The sequence below is a fragment of the Leucopleurus acutus genome (assembly GCF_964270905.1).
Source record: "Leucopleurus acutus genome assembly, chromosome: 1".
Taxonomy (NCBI): domain Eukaryota; kingdom Metazoa; phylum Chordata; class Mammalia; order Artiodactyla; family Delphinidae; genus Leucopleurus; species Leucopleurus acutus.
The window spans coordinates 177,117,605-177,138,991 of NC_139142.1; the positions used below are offsets into that span (position 1 = coordinate 177,117,605).

A 21,387-nucleotide genomic window follows, 5' to 3' on the forward strand; every position below is an offset into this window, starting at 1 on the left:
AGATCCACACCCATGAGCCAGCAGCTGGATGGAGGATCAGCTGTCCATGCTGCGGTGTGCCAATTCAGGGAAATTACTCGTTGGAAAACTGGAAGAATCTATGTGCTGGAAAAAAATAGCTTCATCTGCATAAAAAGTGCTCTAAAAAGGAATCCCTGTGATTAGCTTACTCTTAGGCTCGATTTTCAATAAAGCTGACATTCAAAATCAAAACCTTAGTGTGTCTGAGACCAACGACCGGGCTAGTATTCCGTTCATGCCAGTTTTGAATGGCGAAGGTACCCTATCCCAGACCTGCCGATTATGATGAGCGAGTTGGCAGTCTGGAAGAGATTTGATGCCAAGAGCCTGTGGCAAATTGTTAAATTAAAGGGAAAGCCTTTATAAAAGTTAGAGTTCTCATGTTTACCTCCTTTGTGGCCATTTTGAAATATGTCTTCACAGGCTGTGGAATTTTCTAGCTAGACATTCTAATTTCTCCTTAAAAAAATATGTATATATTATCTATATATATGTATATATATATATATACACACACATACACACATACACATACTGTACACACAAATATACATACACAAGAATTTCGCCCACTTTTAAAAAAAAGTAATATACTTTCTGTGTTACCAACAGATAGCTAGATAGATACGCGAGAAACTTGTGCCTTTTAAGCAAATACATTGTTTTTTATACTTCTGTATCTTTAATACATGTGAAAATGTTACATATTAAACACAGCCGGTGTATGATCTGTACAACTGTTGTGCAAAGTCTATACGGAAGTCTCACGGTGGCAGAAATGGTCTGATTTTCCAATTATCACATGTTTTCCACTTTAACACTGACAGTCAAGTTGTCTAAACTACTGAGTAAATACTGACTTGTTTGGGGGGTTTTCATCTATTTGACTTTGTGAAGGAGGACCTTAAAGAGATTTTTTTTCTGTATTATATATTGATACAGTACAAAGCCAGGTGAAAAAAGAGCCTTAATAAAGCATGCATCACCCATACCCCTGTACGAGACCCCTACATAAGGGGCCACTTGCGTAAGGCACCATTGTTAAGATCTACAGTGCATTAACAGCTAGAAAACCAGAAATTAGTCCTCAAGGCATAAATAAGAGAAACTTAGCTGCATGAGAAAACAGTTTCTAAGCTTTAGTGGTTTTATCCACCCAACTGAGAAAAATTTTAGGTTCTGAGTCTAATGAGACATTAGACCAGCAATTCCCAGCCCTAGTGTCCTGGACACCCAACTCGTGTCCAACATCTTTCAAGGGCATCACGAAATTCTCCAAAAAGGTAATTCAAATTCGAACCATTTACAAAATAGTCCTATGCTGCACAATGCCTCTCTGGAAGGGGAGTGTTATGAAATTGAAGGGGGGAAGGATTGTGTATTGCCAAGCCCAGATGGCTAGGGGGTCACCGAATTCAACCAATCGTATCTTAGCTGCTCAGTGAACTGGAATCAAAACTGTAGTCCTGATTTAAAAATGGAAAAGCAGATAATTCCCCAGACCATGCATTACTTTTGTCTTAGAAGGAAAAGTTATCAATGTATTATATTTGTAGATACACAGCTTATACAATGGGTAACAAATGAACTCTGTCTCAGAGAGTAGCAGAAGCTACTCACTTCACACAGCTGAACCAGACACCGAAAGTTCTCGCCACACACTAGAGGGAAAGGGGCTCCCCTCACTACACCCACTCGCCACTCCCAGGTCCTGACCGCCCACGCCTGCCCTCCACATTTTCCCTTCTTTTTTTCTTTTCTTTTTTTTCCTCTAAGGCGCAGACTCTACCTACACCACCCCCCACCCCCACCCCGCCCCGGGAAATGATTGGTGGTCATCTCATCTCATGGAACACGCCTCACACACAAAACATTCAAACTATGTTTTTTTCTGTCTCTTGCAGCCTCGCAAGGGAAAGGACTCTGTCTCGTCACACAGTCCGTAGGAGACCCTCCACATACAGCCCACCCACCACTAACATTCTCAGTGCACATGCTCACGGCAAAGGCTTAGGGACCACTCAGAGGATAGGTACCAGTGGCGAGGCCAGGGCCACCCAAACACCACACACCCTGGGTGCTCTGCCGCTTCGGACATGACTTTTTTCGCCCTCGAAAGACCTTCCCAGTAGGTCCTGGAGGCGACCGGGTAGGGTGCAAAATGGCTTTGGCTGGAACACGCACCCTCCTTCCACGGCCGTCTCAGCCTGGAAGCCTTTTTAGCCCGCAGGAGTCGATGCTCTGCCCCTTCAGAGGTGCCTCTTCATGTGCAGGGCCAGGTGGTCGGACCTGGAGAAACACCTGCAGAGAGAATCGGGGTCCCAGACGTTAGGTCTCCAGCCCCGTCAGTTACAGACCTCCTGCTCGTGCACCCCCCAGCTAAATTAGCCCTCTCCATTGGGGGTGGGAGTCATCATGCTGAGTCAGCCCCATCCACATTCGGGGCAGGAGTATACATCAAGGAGGTTGCCAATCAGCTCTTGGGAATGTCACCTGACTTTACTGCCCAGCCTTCAAATTTGAAAACTGTTAAAGGGCCAATCTGCAGAAAGTGTGAACGAAATCATTCTATTCTCGTGCACTCAGTACACGGTGCTTCCTAACCTGGACGAGTGGCATAGTAGAGCCTTTTTAAAAAGTCCTGGGCTGAAAAGAGAGATGCCAGTGCAGGCCAGGAAGACGGCTGCCTTGCTGCAGGGTGACTGCATGCCTACTCCGTTCCGGGGATGGCACTGCCGCGCCCCTGCTGTTCATGCACGTACCTGTCACAGTGAGAACATTTAAAAGGCTTGGCACCAGTGTGCTTTCTGAAGTGTCTCGTTAACTCATCGCTTCTTGCAAAACGCCACTCACAACCTTCCCATGAGCATCTGTAAGGCTTTTCTCCTGGGAAGAGAGCACACGACAGGCACGCCATGACTTCACTGAACAGTGAGGGAAGGGCCCTGCTACCCCAACACGGGGCAGGAAAGTCCACTCAGGAGCAGGCCCAGAGGCCACTGACCTCAGGAATTCAGAATACACCTCAGTTAGCGCTGGGAGCCGGCCCTCCCAAGGTAACAGGCAGGGGCTCTTTCCTGACCTAGCTAGCCTTGGGCCTCCAAGTGCTGGGGAAGAGACCCAGGCTTGGCAGGGCCCACATGACCGTAATCAGAGTGAACGTGTAAGAATAACAATGACTCAGACTGGAGAAATACTTCCGAGGTGATGTGTCAGCCCACTGGACCCGTGGCCTTGGCCAGGGCTGGGTTTTATTTCTTTCTCCATGGAAACGGTTTCTCTCAAGCACTTATTTTGTTCCTTACTCACTTCCCTGTGGAATGAGGCTTTGTAGTTTCCTCCGGGAAACTATATTTCTCCAAAACTGAGGTCATGAGTTTCTGGGAAACCCCATTCCAAGGTCTTCAAAACACTTTCTAAATGACAAGCAAAAGACCCAGTCGACTTTATCCCTTGGTCGGATTACAAATATGATTTCACTAAAAGTGCTACCTGAGAATATAAAAAACAATTGCCACAGTCAGTAGCCTGGTTCCAGGGTACCCAGGTCCTGATCCTGGCTCTGCCCTGAGCCGTTTCAGGATCCTGATCTCCTCTCATTATTGGTAACACGAGAGTTTGCATGACTTGATCTCTAAGACCCCTTCCAGCTCCAAAATTTCTGTGATGCTTCCCCAGTTATCCTAGACTGTCATGGTAACTATCAGTGGAACTATTCTCTAGACTGTGATATTTCATTAAGAAGTTATTATTATTTTTTAAAGTTGGCATCAGAAAACAAAGGCAGCATGATACACAGAGAAATTCTCACTAAGTACCTGCTGATGATACTGCTTCGCACAGAGTCGATGGGTCTAGCTCAGACCCCACACGGTGTCCGGCACCCACCTGCGCCACACAGCCCGGCCACCCTCTCCCAACCCTCGAGCTTCATTTCCAAAAATCAGAGGCAACTCCGAGTAGCACTGTACACAGACACTGCAGACTGCACAGTGGGCCTTGATAACCCAGGTGGCTGGAGTGGGTGGGGTACTCGGTGTAGACAGAGAATGTGATTTACCTCTTGTTTGTTTAATCTGAAAGCGATAACCATTCATCGGGCACACATGTCCAGTCTTTCAGCGCCTACTCTGTCCTCCCCAGAGACCCAACTCTTTTGAGGGAAGAAAGGAGGTGAGGACGTGTCTGCTCTGAGAGCCTCCTGCGGAGCCCCGGCCCCCTCCCAGGGCTGGTGCAATTAATTCAGCGGCGCCCGGGTCGCAGGAGGGACTGACCTGTGTGGGTGCGCTGATGTGCTTTCAAGTGGGAGCTTTTGGTGTAAACTTTTCTGCAGCCGTTAAAGTGGCACCGATGCACCCTCCTGCGGCCGTCTGGGGAGGCGTCTCCGCTGCCCTTGTCGCCGGGCTTCCCCGCAGTCCCACTGCGCGCCTTCCCGGGAGGGTGCAGCTCACCCGGCATGCAACCCCACAGGTGGGACGGCTCCCTGCTCAGTTCTGGGGAGGAAGGGGGCGTGGAGGTGACGGAGGAGCTCAGGTTCCCCGAATTGACTAAAACTTCGCCGATGGGGTCAGAGGTAAACTTGGTGGTGGGCGAGAGCTCCTCGGAGCTGTCGGAGGATTCACTGCTCACGTCCGAGTTCAGGCTGTTGGTCTCCAGGTTGTAGCCAAAGCTGGGGCTGTTGAGTGCATCCTCAGGGGGACTGGAGGACATCTTCAGGTCCGAGTCCTCCTTTTTCTCCCGAGCCAGGATGATTTTGGTCCACAGATCTTCCTGGCTGTCGAATTTGATTTCGGAGGCTGACACATAGCAGGGTTCGCTCTGGAGGTAACGTTCCAACTCCAGGCAGGTCTGTGCGAAAGGAACCACAAGAAGGCACGTGATTGTGACGACTACCGAAAACGAACCGAAAGCACACTTCCAAAAACATGCAGGAGTCAAGGGCAAATAAACTGTGGCCTTGTCACTACAAGAATCCGTGTCTTTAGCAGAGTGAGAGGAAAGCTGTTTCTAGGAATGGGTACACATTCAGAAGAAAAACCAGAGGTGAAACCTCTCCCCGCTTCCCCAAGTTGGACCAATGGCCACAAATGGCTGATGGTCACTGAGCCAGTTTTTGTTATAGTTACAGTGTTGATGTTTCTAATAAGTTTCTGTAAGCCACACAAAGAATACCAGCCTCAGACCTGCCCCCACCGGACAGGTTTAACCACATTATCTGACAGTCGAGAACCCTATGCAACAAGGAAACCCAGGCATCCGCCTTCCAGAGGCACAGACAGAGGGCTTGCTGCTCTCAACACAGTGTGCTCTGACATGGCATGTGTCTCCCTCTGGAGAACCGCTGACAGCACAGGCCATACTCAGTGAGCAGACGCAACCAGCTGATGGTCTAGGGTCAGGTAGGAGCTACAGAGAAACCACCCGTTTCCTGCGGAGCCCAGACCTAATAGGCTTTCAAAGAATGTCATTCCCAAGTGCAGGGCCATGCGCACACGCAACTTAAATGACTTCCACAGTGGTCAGAGGAAAACAACAACAGGAGTGGAGAAACCATTCCAGAATGGCCATCTGCTATTGTAAAGGATGCAGGAGGGGAAATTCCTCCGCAGCCCTGCTGGGAGTCCCACAATGGACAAGAACTTTATCTACTGGCCAAGAGTACAACTGTATGAGTCATCACTCTATTTCTTTCACACAATGCCAAAGGAGACTTCCTTTTGAAATTCTGACCAGCGGCCAAAAAAGGACCCGGTTCAAACATACATGCAGTGTGTCATGGCCAGAGTGCCCCCCCAGCCCCACAACCAACCTTTCCAGAAGCTACAACTGCCGAGAGACCAGCATGCCCTCTCCCCACCATCTCAAACTTTCTAGCCACTGGAAAATAAAAACGGTAGGAAACATTTTAGGTTTAAATTATGTCTGCCCTTATCTTCACTAGGATCAACTGTCTGCATGTCCATATAAGGCTGTCTATACTACTGCAATTCCACAGCTTTAGATTTCTACAGCAAACTCTGCTCTTTTTAGCAAATCATTTTCAGGACTAGCAAAGCCCACCCAAAGGGCTCCCGCTTGGTTATTTAGCAGTGTGCCTGCTATCAGAATAGACCCTTCCCCCTCCCCCTCCTCACCTAGCAAGCAGAGGGGGAAAAAACAATCATTGTTTTCTCGTTACCCCTAAAATTAGACGCCTGGGTTACAAAGCACACTACAGTGTTCTGCGGAGAGACAGCAAGATATTCTATGGATGTTCCAAAGAAAAAGGAAAGCACGTTTATTGAGATCTTGTTAAACTTTAATAATCTGGCTAATTTAAAATCTCCATTATGCTGAGGAGCACTGGGGACCAGAAGGAAGCTCTCAGGGAGAGTTTAAAAGCCTCTGAAGGCGACCAACAGCTCAGCCTGGCTTGTGGCCCAAATCCCAAATGCCCAAGGAAACTACTTAGATCAATTTCAATCACGTCCTAGGAAGCAGCTTCTTTAGGAGGAAAAGCCTGGAGGGGAGAGGGAGGCAGGAAAGGGCTGGGAACAATTAAGCAGGCATGTGAAGGTTGTAACACTTTGCATTTCATCTCCCCTAAAAGCCTTCTAGGCTTTGAAACCCACAATATATATTTGATCTGCTAATTCACTTTGTGACAAAAAGCAAACTGCTTAGCAGCACAGAGAAAACCCCAAACCTTCCTTCTATCTTTAAAGATAATGGGACAAGTGTCAGAATCTCTCTCCCTTCAGGTAATCCTAACGCATTAGAAGGGGGAAAAATTGTTTCTTAAATGTCCAATGCCAAAAATTGCAGTTCCACTAAAAAATGCCGGAAACAGAGACTCTTCTTCCCAAACTGACTTGAAGCAATTTGGATGGGCTCATTGTCATATGACTGATAAGTCACTGGTTGTGCAAACATTGGGTTTTTTTTTTTTTCTTTTTTCTGGTCAACAAAAGAAGCAGGTTAAGAAAAACAAGGCAGATCGAGGCATATCTTAAGGATTCCCAAGAAGGTAAAGAAACTGAAAATGGCCTGGTAGAGAAAAGGAGCTGGTGGATGTTTCACTGGTGAAATCCTTAATTAAAAAAAAAAAAAATCTCCACGTACAAACACCAAAAAGCAAAACAAAACCAAAATCCCTTAAAAAAAAAACACCCTTGGCAGTCCTTGCAAGTTCATATGACCAGATCCAGCTGTGGAGTCTGGAGCTGGTACAAGCACCAAACTTCTGCCAAGGGCTAGGGCCGGGATCAGGCCGCGGAGCTGGGTCTGCCCTCCGGAGAACGCAGTTCATAAGCCCCTGAAACGGCAAAAACACTCCAAGCGACGAAGCACTGCTGCGCCCCACTCAAATGACAACTCCGCTCCACGCTGTAAAAGGCCCCTTTAAAGTGCCTTCCACACCGGAGACAGCAGAAGTACGTTTTAAGACTAATTATTTTAATTTTTAAAAAATTTACCCGAACCATTAAAAAAAGAAGAAAAAGAAATGCACCTCCAACCACACACCGTCCTGTCGGTGAGTGCATGCACTCCCTCCTCGGCGCACCCGGGCACCTGGCCCATGAAAATTCCTATTTACCTGTTGCCAATATTCCTCCAGGGAGGGCAGCGCCGAGAAGTAACCAGTCTCGTGCACAATCTGGAGTTCCTGGAAGATGCTGCACATTGGGAGCACATCCATGTCGGGTTGGAAAAGACAGTCACTGCTGTTGTAAAAACAGGGAGGTGTGCGGTCTGGAGTCGGGAGCGCAGCAGCCGTGCCTGCAGCGCCGGGGAAGTTCATGCAAACTCAGTGGGCAGCAATTAGGCGCCGCGGGTTCGGATCCTACCGGAGCCCGGAGACTCGCTCGCGAGCCCACACAATATTTGCAAACACCGGACTGACTGCAAACGTAACCCCTGCAAAACTTCCCTATTCAAAGCTCCGCTGCCAGCCTCCCCTCCTCCCCGCCCAGCCCCCCCCATCTCCCCACGTGACTCGCCCGCGCCCGCCCAGCGCACCGCCCAATCACGCCGCGCCCGGCCCGGGGGCTGCGCGACGATGATGTCAGCTTCGGCCAATCGCGGGCAGTGGCTTACAGCGGCCCCGCCTGGCGTGACCGAGCCTCTCCATCACAACCCTCGCCATTGGCTGAATTCGAACTTCGGCCAGCTGTGATTGGAAGGCGGTTTCGCAGGCTATTTTTAGCAGGGTATATAAGGCGCGAGCCGCCTCACGCCGGAGGAGTCGGTGCTGGGAGGTGTGCGGCCGAGCGGCTGAGTGCGCTGCTGCCGGGCAGAGGGAGCCGGGTGTTCCTTCCCGTCCCGTCCCCGGTCCCCGTACCCCTGTCGTCCCGGTCCCCGTCCCCATCCCCACCACCCGGGCTGGTCCCCGCAAACCCCGGCCCTCGTCACTCAGGCCGGTCACGCGGGTCCAGTCCCCTGCCCCTGGCCCAGCGGTTCAGTGTGCCGCTGCCTGGCTGAGGGGAGCCGGGCCGGGTCCCCTCTGTACCTCCCTCCGACCTCGGGCCGGCCTGCCCTTCTCTGGTCCCATCCGTCCCTCGATCCCACTATGTCCCCCCTTCCGTCCCCCTGTATTCCCCGTTTTCCGTCCCCTTCTGTTCCCCCTCTGTCCCTCTCTGTTTCCCCTCCTTCCCACTCTGTTCTCCCCTCTGTCCCACTCCATCCCCATCTGTCCCCCTCAGTCCTCAGGTGGCACCTGTGACCCAGTGGTGGTGGACGGATGGTGGACTGGGCAGCCCCACGGGTGTGGTGAGGAACAGGGAGGGGCCGGAGGTACTCCAGAGTCACTGGGGTATGTTGTATGTGAATCTGAGGTCCCTCCTTCAGCCTCCCTCACAAGGACAGGGCACACACCTGGGGGACACGCCTCTGCCCCGCCCCACCCCCATGCCTGCCTAACCTGCAGGAAAAGGACCAAAATGGCCTGGAAGACCCAAGTTGGATCTGCTTGCTCTTGAGGGGGTTATTTACACTCTTGATTGTATGGGAACACAGTTTTCTTTTAAAAAAGAGGGCACTTTGGGAGGGGGCGTTTAAAAAAAGAGGGGGCCTATAACCATTCTCAGTAGGGTCCTCCATCCACACCAGCTGTGTACATTTTAGAAATGCAGATTCCAGGGTCTGACCCCAAACCTACAGAATCATAAGCTAGAGGGTGGAGGCTGTCCCAGCCATTGAGTTTTGACCAAGCTCCCCAGGTTAATCTCTTGCCAGTAAAGTTTGGGAACTGGGCATCTAGAAAATGTCTTTTTACTTGTCACCTACCATACATCAACCTTCATTCCGAGAAGATGCAGAGACCCTCACCAAGATTAACAACTAGACTTTCCCCTAGTTGAATGTGAAAACAGTTTAAATGAGGTTGAAGCTGACATTCAATGTGGGGTTTTTTTCATATAAATTATCTCCTGAAATATACCATAATGTTCATTTTCAAGCAAAATGCCAAGACTACAAAGAATGTGCTTTTAAAATTCGAAATGGAAAACTGAATTATAGCTACTACCTCCATTATTATTTCAAAATAGAGTTTAATGAAACATCCTTTTAAATAAAGTTTTTAAAAACTGAAGTATGTAAAATGAAGTTTTGACAGGATTTTGTGTGTTAGATTTTAGCAGACTTGAGTATACCAGGGCTATGACCCTATAACATTCTAGGCAGGGACCTTTGTCAATCAAAAGTTAGGGGAAGTTATTATCTTATTGTATCTGTTATATTAAAGAGGCTGTGAAGATGATTCATAATGAATTGATTAAAATGATCATTAACCTGTGTTCAGTCTTATTTTACCCCAGAAACAGAGAGCGTGACTGGCCCTCCATAGGGAAGACATTGGCCTTGAGTCTAATTTCTGGGAATGGGAATGGCTTGCCTTGAACCATCTTCAGGTTGAGCCCACCCCCTGGTGACCAGCAGCTGGTTGTATTTGGGATATGGTTTGAGAGTGTGCTTATATCAGGGACAGGGTTTTCTCAGTAATTGGCAGCAGTGATCAAAGGAAGCAAGAATCCAGTGACTATGCGAGGGAGGGTCAGCATCCTGGACCGATCAGAGGAGAGTTAGGTGAAGGGAAGAATATATTGCCCAAGGGAAGGCACATGATGGCTCTCTGTGCAGTGTATGTGGGCGTCATGGTTACAATATTCTTATTTACCTTTTGGACGATTATTCTTTTGCTTTCCTGTTAGTAATATTTTATTTTTTATTGAATTATAGCTGATTTATAATATTGTATAAGTTTCAGGTGTACTACATAGTGATTCATAATTATTAAAGATTATACTCCTTTTCTAGTTATTATCAAATATTGACTATATTCCCTGTGTTGTACACTATATCCTTGTAGCTTATTTTTTATACATAATAGTTTGTACTACCCCTATCTTGCCCCTCTCTGTATCCCTCTCCCCACTGGTAACCTCTAGTTTGTTCTCTTTATCTGTGAGTCTGTTTCTGTTTTGTTATATTTATTTGTTTTATTTCTTTAGATTCCATATATAAGTGATAACATATAGTATTTGTTTTTCTCTGACTTATTTCACTAAGCATAATACACTCCAGGTCCATCCATGTTGTTGGCAAATTTTCATTGTTTTTTATGGCTCAGTAGTATTCCATTGTGTGTGTGTGTGTGTGTGTGTGTGTGTATATATATATACCACATCTTCTTTATCCATTCATCTGTTGATGGACACTTAGGTTGTCTCCATACCTTGGCTATTGTACCTAACACTGCTATGAATGTTGGGGTACATGTATCTTTTCAAATTAGTGTTTTCATTTTCTTTAGATATATACCCAGGAGTGGTATTTCTGGATCATATGGTAGTTCTATTTTTTGTTTCTTGACAAAATTCCATTTTGTTTTCCATAGTGGCTGCACCAATTTACATTCCCACTGACAGTGTAAGAGGGTTCCCTTTTCTCCACATCCTCACCAACATTTACTGTTTGTGGATTTTTAAAAATTGAAGTATAGTTAATTTACAATGTGTTAGTTTCAGGTGTACAACACAGTGATTCAATTATATATGTGTGTGTGTGTGTGTGTGTGTGTGTATTCTTTTTCAGATTCTTTTTCCTTATGGGTTATTACAAAGTATTGCATATAGTTCTGTATGCTATACAGTAGGTCCTTGTTGGTTATCTGTTTTATATATAGTAGTGCTTGTGGACTTTTTAGTGATACCTATTCTGACCAGTGTGAGGTGATCTCTGATTGAGGTTTTGATTTTCATTTCCTGATGATTAGTGATCATCAGGTAATCTCTTCGTGGTAATTCTTTATTGTTTTAATGCATTTCTTTATCTACTTTCCTATAGAATGTAAATTTGTCCTTGTCTTGTACGTGCACTTCCCGGTTCTTAGAAGATTGTATAGTTTATTTTTAAAATAGTGAACCTGATTGGACACAATACAGATACACTCAAAATGGTTATTTTTCAAAAAAAATAATAAAAAGTTATAGAAACAGTACATCGGCTGAATTTCAAAGAGAATAAGCACTATGACTTCCCTCTGTACCCATTAGCCATTCAGCACATATTATTCACGCCCTGTGACTGGTCAGGTGTTTGGGATTCACACCATTCACAAAGCAGGCAATACTCCCTGTGACAGAGGAGGTAGGCAATACATAGGGAGGTCGATGTCTTAAAACAACCGTGTTACCACTCCTGGTGCATGTTACTATTTGGTGGGGAGATAATGTCAGCTTCTTACATGAAAAAGAGTATGCATGGGATCTAAGCAATACTAGTCACATCCAATTTTTAAAAAAATCAACAAAGAAGAATCATAGAAGGCAAAAGTCATTCAGAGGGTGGAAGTGTGACACTGTATGAAAGATGGACTGTAGACTCTAGTTACCCACGCTAGGTGTGTAGTCTTGGTCATGTCTTTTAAATGGAGATAAAAATGTCTAACTCTTAGAATCAGTTTGGTAGAATTGAAAAAGATAATGCATTAAAATCCCTGGTTTGTGGCAAAGAGTAGCCATTCAATAAATTGAAGGCAATCAACATTCAGCCGTTCATCCAGTCATGAATTCAGCATTCATCCATCCCTAAGTCTGCTGTACACGGCTTCTCCTCGGAGAGCCTTGACACCCTCTGAGATTCTGTTCACATGGGGCACCCCCACCCTCTGCTCTTAAGTAGACTAAAGAAAATAAGGATTTTGTAGATGCTCTGACTTTATCTTGTTATTAGGGGGAAAGGAGCAACATGGAGAACATGGATGTACAACATTTTTTTAAAGAACATAAAAAATAGGCAAAATATTTGAAGAGATACTTCACAGGAAATATATATAAATAGTTAGTAAATACATGAAAATGCGTTCAACATTATTCATCATCAGGGAAATGTGAAATACAACCCACTGAAACAGCTAGTTAAGAAGCCCTGAAACACCAAGAGTTGGTGGAGATGTATGGGAGCAGCCAGAACTTTGCTACAATTTGGTGAGGATGTAAAACGCTAGAACAACTTGTGAAAAAAGATCTGACTGTTTTTAATAAAACTAAACATACACTTTTATGACTCAGATCTTCCAGGCCTTTAACCAAAAGACTGAAAGAATGTGTTCACAAAGAGATTTGTACAAGATCATTCACTGCGTTTATCCATAATAGTCAAAAACTGGATACCACCCAGGTGTCCATCACCAGGAGATGTGGTATTCTTGTCCGTTGTGGTACTGCTCATCAACAAATAGAACAAACTACTGCACGTGTGGCAACACAAACACATCTCGGGAATGTTAGAATGAGTGAAAGAAGCCTTGCACACATGAATACCTACTGCAAGATTCAGACTACAGTATTCAAGTTCTAGAACAGGTAAAACTGATGTTTGGTTGCATCTGGTGGGCAGGGCTGGAGATTGACTGGGAAGGGGCATGAGGAAGCTCTCTTGGTGATGGTCATCGGTGATGGTGACAGGTGATGGGTTTGTTCTATGTCTGGATAGAGGTGTGGGTTACACGGGTGATTGCATGTGTCCGTACTGATCCATATTTAACTTTCAGTAAATTTCACATGCACACACACACATGCACACAAAGAACCATAAACAAATACTGAACTCCAGTTAATGATGGGGAAAGTGCAGAGGGGAAGTGTACTAAGGTGTGCAGTGTTCTTAGAACAGAGAGAGAGAGAGAGAAAATGAGAGACAAAGAAAGAGAGAGACAGGCAGAAAGGATGTTGATTTAAGGCATCTAATGAATCAGAATATAAAATTAATATTTGTTTATCATATATTAGTTTTGTATGGATGCTGTAACAAATTGCAAACTTGGTAGCTTAAAACAACTGAAATTTATTCTCTCACTGTCTGGAGGCCATGAGTCTCAACGAAGGTGCAGGCAGGGCCACGGTCCCTCTGGAGGCTCTGGGGGAGGATCATTCTGCTCTTCCAGCTTCCGGTGGCTTCCAGCTTCCTTGGTTTGTGGCTGCATCCCTCTAATCTCTCCTCCCTGGTCACATGGCCTCCTCCTCTTCTGTCTCAAATCTCCATCTCTCTTCTCTCCTAAAAATACATGTCATTGGATTCAGGGCCCACCTGGATAATCCAGGATGAGCTCATCTCAAGATCCTTAATTTAATTACATCTGCAAGGACCCATTTTCCAAATAAGATCACATTCATAGGTTCCAGGGTTTTAACGTGGTTCTTTTGGGAGGTCGTTTTTTGCAGTCCATAAAAACAATATAAATTAACTTGTATTAAACAGTACTTAGTAGTAGAATAAGGGGACATGACAGACTCCACCTAGTTTCCTAGATTGTCAACAATAAACATTTTTGGATAGTAAAGGATATGTTACTTAAAATTTAAAATATTTTTTTAGATAATATGGTCACTTTTAGGGCTTAATCCTTTTGTTCTTGAAAAAACTAGCATCCATCAAGCCTTAGGGGCACAAGTCTCAGTGTTCCCATAAACACTTGATAGATTGTTGATACAAACCAACAGGCGGGGACACCTATGTTGAGCACGGTTTATCCAGGATACAGAGCTGGCGCTGTGTTCTGGCCAGTGGATGAGGGATTAGGAGTAAGGCCTCTTCCTTTCAGCATACCAATATAAGGTCATCAGCCTAGAGAAGGCAGAGTAGACCTTTCGCAGAGGCGCGCGGTAGAGCGGGAATGCGGAAGGGAGACGTTGACTTCAGCAGAGGAACGGGGAGTGTCATGGTGGTGGTCTCGACAGGCGGTGACAGGCAGGTAGAAGGACCAGAAGCAACACTGGCACGCTGTCCAGTGTTATGAGGAGGTGAGCACCTGGGAGGGTGAGAACAGAGGACATGGGGGGAATTTTTCTTGGAAAGCAATTCTGGCAGGAGTGTGGACCAGCAGAAAGAATATGGCAAGACGGGCAGGCAAGTGGTAAGAGGGAGCTGGGCAGTGATGATAAACATTAAGCAACTCTCACAAGACAGGCTGAATAGAAACAAAGTTGGATACCACATCCTTTCCTGATTACTATGCTCAGTGCTTACCGTGGATTATCCACCTGAATCCTCATCACCACCCCACCGCTGAGAAGTTAAGTAAAGAGGAAACTGAGGCACAAGACGTAATATAACTTGCTCAAAATCACCCAGGAGGAATAAGGAGAGGTGACACTTCATATATGTTTGGCAGCACAAGCCTCCAAGACAAAGGCTATCGTTACCCCATTTTATAGATCTGGAAACTGAAGTGAGCACAGGAGAAGTCACTTGGCTAGGGTCACTTGGCTGTGAGTTGTGGCCCAGGTTGAAAGGTAGGGAGGGGTGGGCTGAGGGGATGCTCCAGAGCTCACAGCCCAAGCCCTGTAGCCTCAGAGTGACAGGGCTGGGAATTGGAGCAGGGCAGTCTGAGCACCAGGCCCACGGGCAGGACCACAGTGCTGTGTGATAGTAGCAATGGAGATACAGAGAAAAGATGGCAGATTTGTTTCTGAGGGCAATCATCAGGATTTGGTAACAGGGAGATAAAGCAAATTGTAATCCCATCGTGGGTCTGAAACGATGAGCTGTGGGGCCTGCAGACCGGCCTTAATTGCTTTATCCTGCCCTCAGTCTTGGCTGCTGAAACTGCTGGGCTGTCACATCGTTGCCACTGCTTCCTCAAACCCTCTCTGATTTGGTCAGCCAGGTGGCCAGCCTTTGAATACTGAGAGCCTTCCGTAACTGTACTTTGAGACTCAGCCCAAATGCACCTCTAGAGCCTTCCCCATCACCCCATCTAAGTGCCAGGCCCCTCGCCATGTCCTCTGTCACCTCTGTGCTGTGACTGTGGATTGCTATGCTTCTCTCCTCCCCGAGATCTGTGAGCTCCCTAATAAGAGGCACTGATTCCCATTCCCATGGCTCATCACCACAACAGGGCATTCAAAGATGGATAGAGTTTGTGGCTCCAGTCAGACATTTAACTCAATTAACTTCCTGCAAAATGGTGCTTGGGAGGCAGACTTTCCGAGTGTTTGCCTGTCTGGAGGTTGTGGTCGTCTTGTGTTACTTGTGAATCCCTATCTTCCTTATTAGACTGTCCACTTCAAGGAAGTGGTACCAGAGTCTTCAGCCACCCTTCCTCCATCTGCGAACGTCAGCAGGCACCCATCTGAAGAGAATTTTCTAAAGGCAGTAATGTCGCCGACTACTAGGTAAGGCAGCCTCTAATAATTAACATTCAGAGCTAGAGTTTATAAGAAGGCTAAGAGAAAAGGGAAGATTGCCAAAGAATAGTGATTGATGCATTTGGTATAAATCCGAAGACTGCCATTGGGCATTAAATTGTGAAAGAAAAAAAAAAGAGAGACAGAATATGAAAAAATTACAGTTGAGTAAAATACTTGAAGATTGGCAATTGTAAGTAAGATTAAAGTCAGCCCTTGTAAATTAAATAGGCTATGATTATATTTGCTGGTGAATGCCTTTAATCTTATTTTGATCAACTATGTCCTAAATAAAGATGAACCACCAATAATGCCTTCTAAAAACATAGAAATCACTAGAAATTTCCCAAGGAAATTAAATTTCAAAGGAGGGCTATAGTATAAATGATCTTCAGGTTTTGAGCACCTGCCCTGTTTTATATAGACGACCCAATTCATACATCCAGGAGGTCTGTATCACCTTTGAGCAGTAAAATACTCAGGGCTTTAGATATTGGTTTCTGTCTTTGTCTTTAGTGTTTAGCACAATGCCTAGGATCTAGCAGCTACTCAGTAAACACTTTTTAAAAGATGAGTCCCTGAGTGACTGCATGCATGAACAAGGGACTTACTACAGGTTAATGATGTCGGTATTTTCTAATTTTAGGAAATAAACATAAAATTGGCTTTTTAATCCAATTCACTTATGATTTTACTTAACACTTCTGCAGCCAGTAGAACATCTCCGTTTGTTGAGCTGATCAAGAGCCTAGAACACTCCAAGGCGAACGTTCTCCAAGATTTATTTCTTGTGACACTAAAGCTGCCGAGAGTGGAGCAAACGCAGGCTTCACTTCCAGTGAAAAGTCTTTGCTTGGGTCATTTGCATGATTGGGCTGTTTGCACAAGTTCATCATTTACACGATTGGGTCCTTGGAGGGGCTTCTTTTCCATTTCCATAAGTGGTCCTTTCCTTCTCTCGGAGTCCTGCGTCTCACAGGAGCCTTGGCAGCATGGGGTCTGCATGGCCTTCCCCAGTCTAGAGGCCGCCTTGGACTCTGAGGTTTCACCTGTCGGGAGGCGTCACCCAGGAGTCCTGGGCACGTGTGAAGGGGTCTGGGAAGGGGTGTCTGAGGGCACGGGTGAAGGGGTCTGGGAAGGGGTGTCTGAGGTGAGAGATCTAGGTGTTAGGCCTCCAGTTGGAATTTTAACAGCAGAGGCTTGATGAATTCTGCCATTTCTTATTTGTTATTAAAGAAACCAGCAGCCAGTCTGGGTGACCCGGAGTTGATGACCTCTAGTAACCTCTCCCCTCCTGTCATCAGCGCACCTCACTTGGTGCCACGGAGGAGGGTCTGCTCTTGGGACCTCATCTCTAACAGTAACCAGCTACTTGGCTGCGGACACGGTTCTCAACTCCTTTGGATTTCCGTTAAAAACATGCTTCCTTTACAGGATTGGTTGGGGATTAAATGAACTCATGGACGCTGCTAATTATAAGTACGATTTTGTCTAAGGCACAGGGACAAATTCAGCTTGACTCCAGGGAAGATTCCACCAATAGAAAATGGGGACACATCAATGAGTAACCAGAGAGGCCTGCTTCCTCCTGGGGTGGCCCAGCGACGGGCGGGCAGAGAAGGGCGAGATCTTGGTGGGTGAACATTTTTCCCCCTCTGCTCAGTAATGGAGACATCAGGTCACACTCTGCCCTTTCCACAGCCTCAGACCGCAGGACCGTTCCAGAGTCCCCACCACTGGGGTGCCTTCTTGGTCCTTGGTGGCCAGTGTGTAGCAGGCGGGGCTGGGGGCACCTCCACACAGCCCATCGTTGTGACTCTGGTCCCAACACACTCAGTCTTCCTTGATTTCTTTGTTTGCTTGGCTTTTATTTCCCCCAGAAAAAGTCTTGGTTGGGAGTGGACACACCCAGACACTCAGATATTTACAGATGCTGACATTTGCAGACACACACACAGACACACATATTCACACACACAAAAACACAGACACACACAGACACCCACAGGCACACATATTCAAAGGCACACTCACAGAGATACACAAATACAGACACAGATAGACACACACACACACACAGACACACAGACACACACACACACACACACACACATACACACACACATGACGGTCACCTGGTTATATTGTGGACAATTCATTCATGGGATGTTAGAGCTTCCAGCTGGCATAAGGCAAATTACCGCCTGAATGAGTATCTTTAGACTACTTTCAGAATATAGTATTGTTGTGATAAACAGATTCATAAAAACATGCCAGGTTTCAAGAGTATTTTAATAATTAATTTTAGGGACTGAAGAAAATATTTGTCTAGAATTACCTATCCTCAGACACCTTGCTATTGAAAGAAAACGCTCTGGGTAATGAGCTATTTATAGCACTCCTTTAAAAGATTACCTTGTTGAAAGGCAGCATCTCTTTGGGAGTTAAATCCTGGAGCTGTCTGGCAGAAAAAGTGGTACTTGGAAATCACATGTTGTCATGGTAGCGTGAAAACCTTAACGGTGTGACTGTCTCTTTGTGCAGTGAGCATACAACCACAAAGCCCTGAACTTCTGTGGTGAGATTCGTGTCGCTCTCCTGAGCCCAGAAGCCCTTACAGATGACAGAGCAGAGAGGTGTTTTCTTAATGCTTTAAGGTAAACTATTACATGACAGAGCACAAGAAAACATGATACTCTAAAAAGCAAATTGACGGTATCTGTCATTTTAGAGAATTGAAATTATCAAGAACTCTTCATGTCTCCAGGAAAATGGAGAGGGGTGTCAGAAACTGTGGTTTTCCTGAATATGTCTCAGCTCATGTACATCACAGACCATTTTTTAGAAAAGTCAATTTTTCACACATTTGCAAGAATAATTTGCTTCAGATCTGCAATGATGGCTTGAAACTACAAGTGTTTTTGAAACTGCCAATCCAGGATAATGTCTGGGCTATCTCTTTTTTTTAATACTTAAATTAGATCTATGCAGAGTGTGGAAACAGCAGATATCTGGCAATACAGACCAGTAAAGAAAAATAAAAAAGGGATCTTCTTTGAGCAGACAAAGTGAAATGGAAGTCTTGGGCTGTTATCAATATAGTTGCATGCAGCGAATGCTCGAATCATTTTGGAGATAATGAGACATTAAGTTTCTTGGTTCACTATTTTAAAATATAAAACCAACAATTACAGATGGAAACTATTCATTCTGAGATTTAAGGAGGGAAAAGCAGGAAAAAAAATTATAGAGAGCCTACGTCTTTTGAATGCCTGAGCATCTGTAGAGAATTGAACCAGGGCCGTCCTGATTCTCCAGCAAGGGGAGATGGCAAGTTTTTGAGAGAAAGGGATGGACAGGGACCATGTGCTGTGGTTCTGGTTCTGGTTGTGACCCAGGCAGGGCCTTCAGCTGGTCCTCTGTTGCCTGAGCAGGAAGAGACCCACAGTGGGATCAATGGTCCCCAGACCGTGCCATCCACAGTCTCTCCACAGCATCCCAAATACATTATGCATCAGATGGAGGTTTGCCTTACTAGGAAAGCCAGCGATTGACAAGAAATATCACACATCTAACTCCATCATCAGTGAAGCTTTTCTATTTGAATCATTTAAGGGCTGGGCAAGGGACTTTGTGAACATCAAACGATCAAATTTTTAAAAATCCTTTATTATTTATTTTAAGCACATTTCAGTAGAAGAGGCACTGTTCTCAAATACCCCCATGAACTGTCATATATTCTCAGTATTTCATAGGCTCAGTATTTCAGCTGTTTATGTTCAACTGTCTCAGTATTTCAGCTGTTTATGTGAAAAATTTGTTTAAATGTCTTAAGCATTTGAAATACTTATTTTTTATATTATTAATTTGTACTGTGTAGATGCAAAGGTTTAGTGGACAAAGGTAAACTTCAGCTCAGCCCAGGTCATAATGAGCAAAAATTCCAAAGTTAGTAAAATCTAAAAACATAGTACCTTTTAATGTCTTAAAAGGTCCCCCTAACCAAATGTAAGCTTCCTGTTAGTAGCAGTCATACTACTATTCAGTGTTGTGAAAGGTTTTACAACAGTATGCCAAATACTAGAATCCATGTCCTTAAAAATATTAAACATGCATTTCCTTTTATTAAAAAATACTCATTTGATTCTGTATAATACTTATGAAACTTACTTCACATTACTTTAATGATGATATATCAATTGAGGGAGCCTCCCCTAATTTCCTAGAAAACATTCATTAAAATCTCAAAGCATTCATCTCTGTTACATTTTTCTCCAAAGAAAAGGTATTATTTAGAAAACAAACGCTGTTACCTTGCGATAGTTTATTTTCTTTTCAAATGAGCCAACACAATGGAATAAAATATATGATCTGTCGTGGCTGAGTCACTTCCTGTTTCAATAACAAGAATGTCATCAGCTAAACTGTAACCAGCAGAGTTTGTCACTGTGTGTGTTGCTTTATTTGTACACGTTGCCAGAAACAAGTTCTTAGGGAAAATACACTCATCATTCTAATACCAAGAAAGAAACTTTTGGTGAGCAGTTTTGGCAGCAGCTGTGGCCTTGTTTATTATTGATGCTATAACCTAAGCTTCCCTAATGGAAGGGACAGTGCTTGCCCAGCAGCATAAGTGGGGCTGCATTTTTGCCCAGGGAAGTCATAATTCACTCCTGTCACCAAAGCTCGAACACAGATGCACATTTGTTTCCCAAAGATTGAGAGGTGTGCTCCAGCCGTGTGGCAGAGAGAATGTCACAGCTGGACATCAGAAGACCTGAACTTTCACCTGGCTTGGCTACCAAGTGACCATTTGATCTTGGACTTGCATTTGCCCATCTACAAAATAATGGCATTGAATTGCACGGTCTCTAAGCCTTCTTCCAGTGAAAAATGCTGTGGTTCTTTTCCTGGAATCGTGAAATTGAGCTGGTATTCTTTGCGCGATCAGTGTCTGATGCTCCCTCAGTTTAGATCCTGGCCCCCCAGAGACCTCACAGAGCTCACTGGAATGATTCATCTGGGTGAGTCACTGTCACACTGCCTTCAGGGCAGGACGGCTCCTGCCTCGGTGCTACCACTTGTGAAAATTGCTGTAACTCAGCAGCTGAAGGATTCCAGACACAGTCCCCAGTCACATCAGCTGGACGACATTGTCCAGAGCTCTGAGGGCAAAGGTGGGGTCAGGAGGAGAACTGAGGCCTCTAGTCCACTCACTTCTGAAATACTATCCCGGACTGTCTTGGAGGGAGACCTGATTCTCAGTGCAGAGACACCCTTCAAGGACCTTGCAGGCTTACCTGGAAGAAGCCACCTGGCTGACTCACTGGGTATCCGTTCCCCTCAGAGTGAGAATGAAACAGCATCTTATCAGAGGGAGGAGGACTTTCTGGCAAAAGGGAACCTCAGACAAACACCGGGTGGAGGTTGTGCCCGAATTACAAATCCTGTTGCCTACACGGGAACATCTGGACTCTCACCATTTCTCTTCCGAAATCCCCGTAGAGAATTCCCTTCTGACCGTGTTGCTCTCTCGAGTGTAGGCTAAAAATGCATCCAGAGTTTCACTCTAAAGACACCATTAAGTTGTAATAATTAACATCTTATTTGCATTCAGTATAGTTCTACACCGGTGTCTAATGTGGTGGTAGGTATTCTGTAATTGCCAAGTAAATATTTGTTCTCGGTTGTAAAGAAT

At 45.3% G+C, this 21,387-nt stretch overlaps 1 protein-coding gene across 1 annotated transcript; it reads right to left on the minus strand.

Annotated features, from left to right (window-relative positions):
• Positions 1 to 1,845: 1,845 nt before the first annotated feature.
• On the minus strand, positions 1,846 to 7,964 carry KLF6 (KLF transcription factor 6). Its single transcript, XM_082854266.1, has 4 exons — positions 7,598 to 7,964; positions 4,296 to 4,869; positions 2,784 to 2,907; positions 1,846 to 2,322 (listed from the first exon to the last, which is right to left on the minus strand). The coding sequence occupies exons 1-4, from the start codon at positions 7,799 to 7,801 to the stop codon at positions 2,271 to 2,273; spliced, it is 954 nt and encodes a 317-aa protein (XP_082710392.1). The 5' UTR covers positions 7,802 to 7,964; the 3' UTR covers positions 1,846 to 2,270.
• Positions 7,965 to 21,387: the final 13,423 nt, after the last annotated feature.